Source organism: Nansenia antarctica (assembly GCF_963989245.1).
Source record: "Nansenia antarctica genome assembly, chromosome: 20".
NCBI classification, from domain to species: domain Eukaryota; kingdom Metazoa; phylum Chordata; class Actinopteri; order Argentiniformes; family Microstomatidae; genus Nansenia; species Nansenia antarctica.
The window spans coordinates 7,263,148-7,264,447 of NC_137693.1; the positions used below are offsets into that span (position 1 = coordinate 7,263,148).

Genomic DNA, 1,300 nt, shown 5'->3' on the forward strand with positions numbered 1-1,300 from the left:
TCACATAGTCACTTTATTGTTATGAAACATGTGAAAAATCCTCTCTCTGATCTCTTTGATCTGCAGGCCATAGATGATAGGATTGAGTGCAGGTGGAACCACGTTAAACATAATGGATGCCATTTTCCTTTGGTCAGACCACTCAGGAAACCGGTGCAGAAAGACAATGGTGAAGCCTGACACCAGCATGAGGACATACACGGCCAGGTGTGTGGTGCAAGTCTGCAAGGCTTTGCTGTTCAACACCCTGTTCTTACTCCTCAAACACACCATAGTGATCTTCAGGTAGGTCAGCGTCACAGATCCCAGGGAGACGCCCATGATGATCACAGTGATAAACAGGCCGTAGATGTGGTTGATGAGCAGGCTCTCACAGGAGAGCTTGAACAGCGAGGCATTGTCACAGAAAGGGTTGAGGATCCTATCCCTGCAGCGTGACAGACGGACGCTGAGCAGTATAAGGATGAGAATCAAGATGAAGGCCACCCCCCAGGCAGCCACACTTAGTGTGACCACCATTCTGTTGGTCATGATTGTAGCGTACCGCAGGGGGTTGCAGATGGCCACATATCTGTCAAAGGCCATAATCATAAGTATTGTGTGACAGCAGGTGCCAAAGAAATGGCCAAAGAATGCTTGGACCACACAGTTTATGTAGCTGATATACCGGTCTGCACTGTCTATGAAAATGTCACTGAGAACGCGAGGCAAAATGTTAGCAGCCGACAGAGCATCATTGAGGGGCAGGTTGCAGAGGAGGAGGTACATAGGCTGGTGCATGCTCCTCTCCATGGAGATCAGCACTATGAGGGAGATGTTAGACACCATGGTGAAGATGTAGATGATGAGGAGGATGATGAAGGCAGGGTACGAAGATTGGTGGGTGACCTTTATCCCCTCCAGGTGTAGAATGTACTCGTTGTATGTGTGGTTCTCCATCTGAAGGGGGTCTCAGAGCCTAAAGGAGAGGGGAGAAGTACAATAAATTACCTCAAGAAACATACTGTGCAATAATGATTATTACAATACAAAATAATATTCCTTGATAATACTGTAAGAGAGACAGAAATACCTAACTAACAGAAAAGGTGAGTTGGTCCTTGCAAGTGTCCTCAGTGCTCTGCCACCCCTCCACTCTGACTGAAAAAACAACAACAGCCTTTTATTTAAAACCCCAAACATGATGACAAGCCATGTACTATATTCTCTGTAAACACGGGGGCATGACAATGATGTCACCCGTCCTTGGGGAAATATATATTTTTGTTTTTTTGTGATCAACTTTTTTTTTCTTTTTTTT

General features: G+C 45.5%; 1 protein-coding gene across 1 annotated transcript; it reads right to left on the minus strand.

The window, feature by feature from the left end:
• LOC308174954 (olfactory receptor 52N4-like) lies at positions 1-939 on the minus strand (the record flags this gene model as incomplete). Its single annotated transcript, XM_080550065.1, has 1 exon — positions 1-939. The coding sequence occupies one exon, from the start codon at positions 937-939 to the stop codon at positions 1-3; it is 939 nt and encodes a 312-aa protein (XP_080406191.1).
• Between the last annotated feature and the right edge of the window lie 361 nt (positions 940-1,300).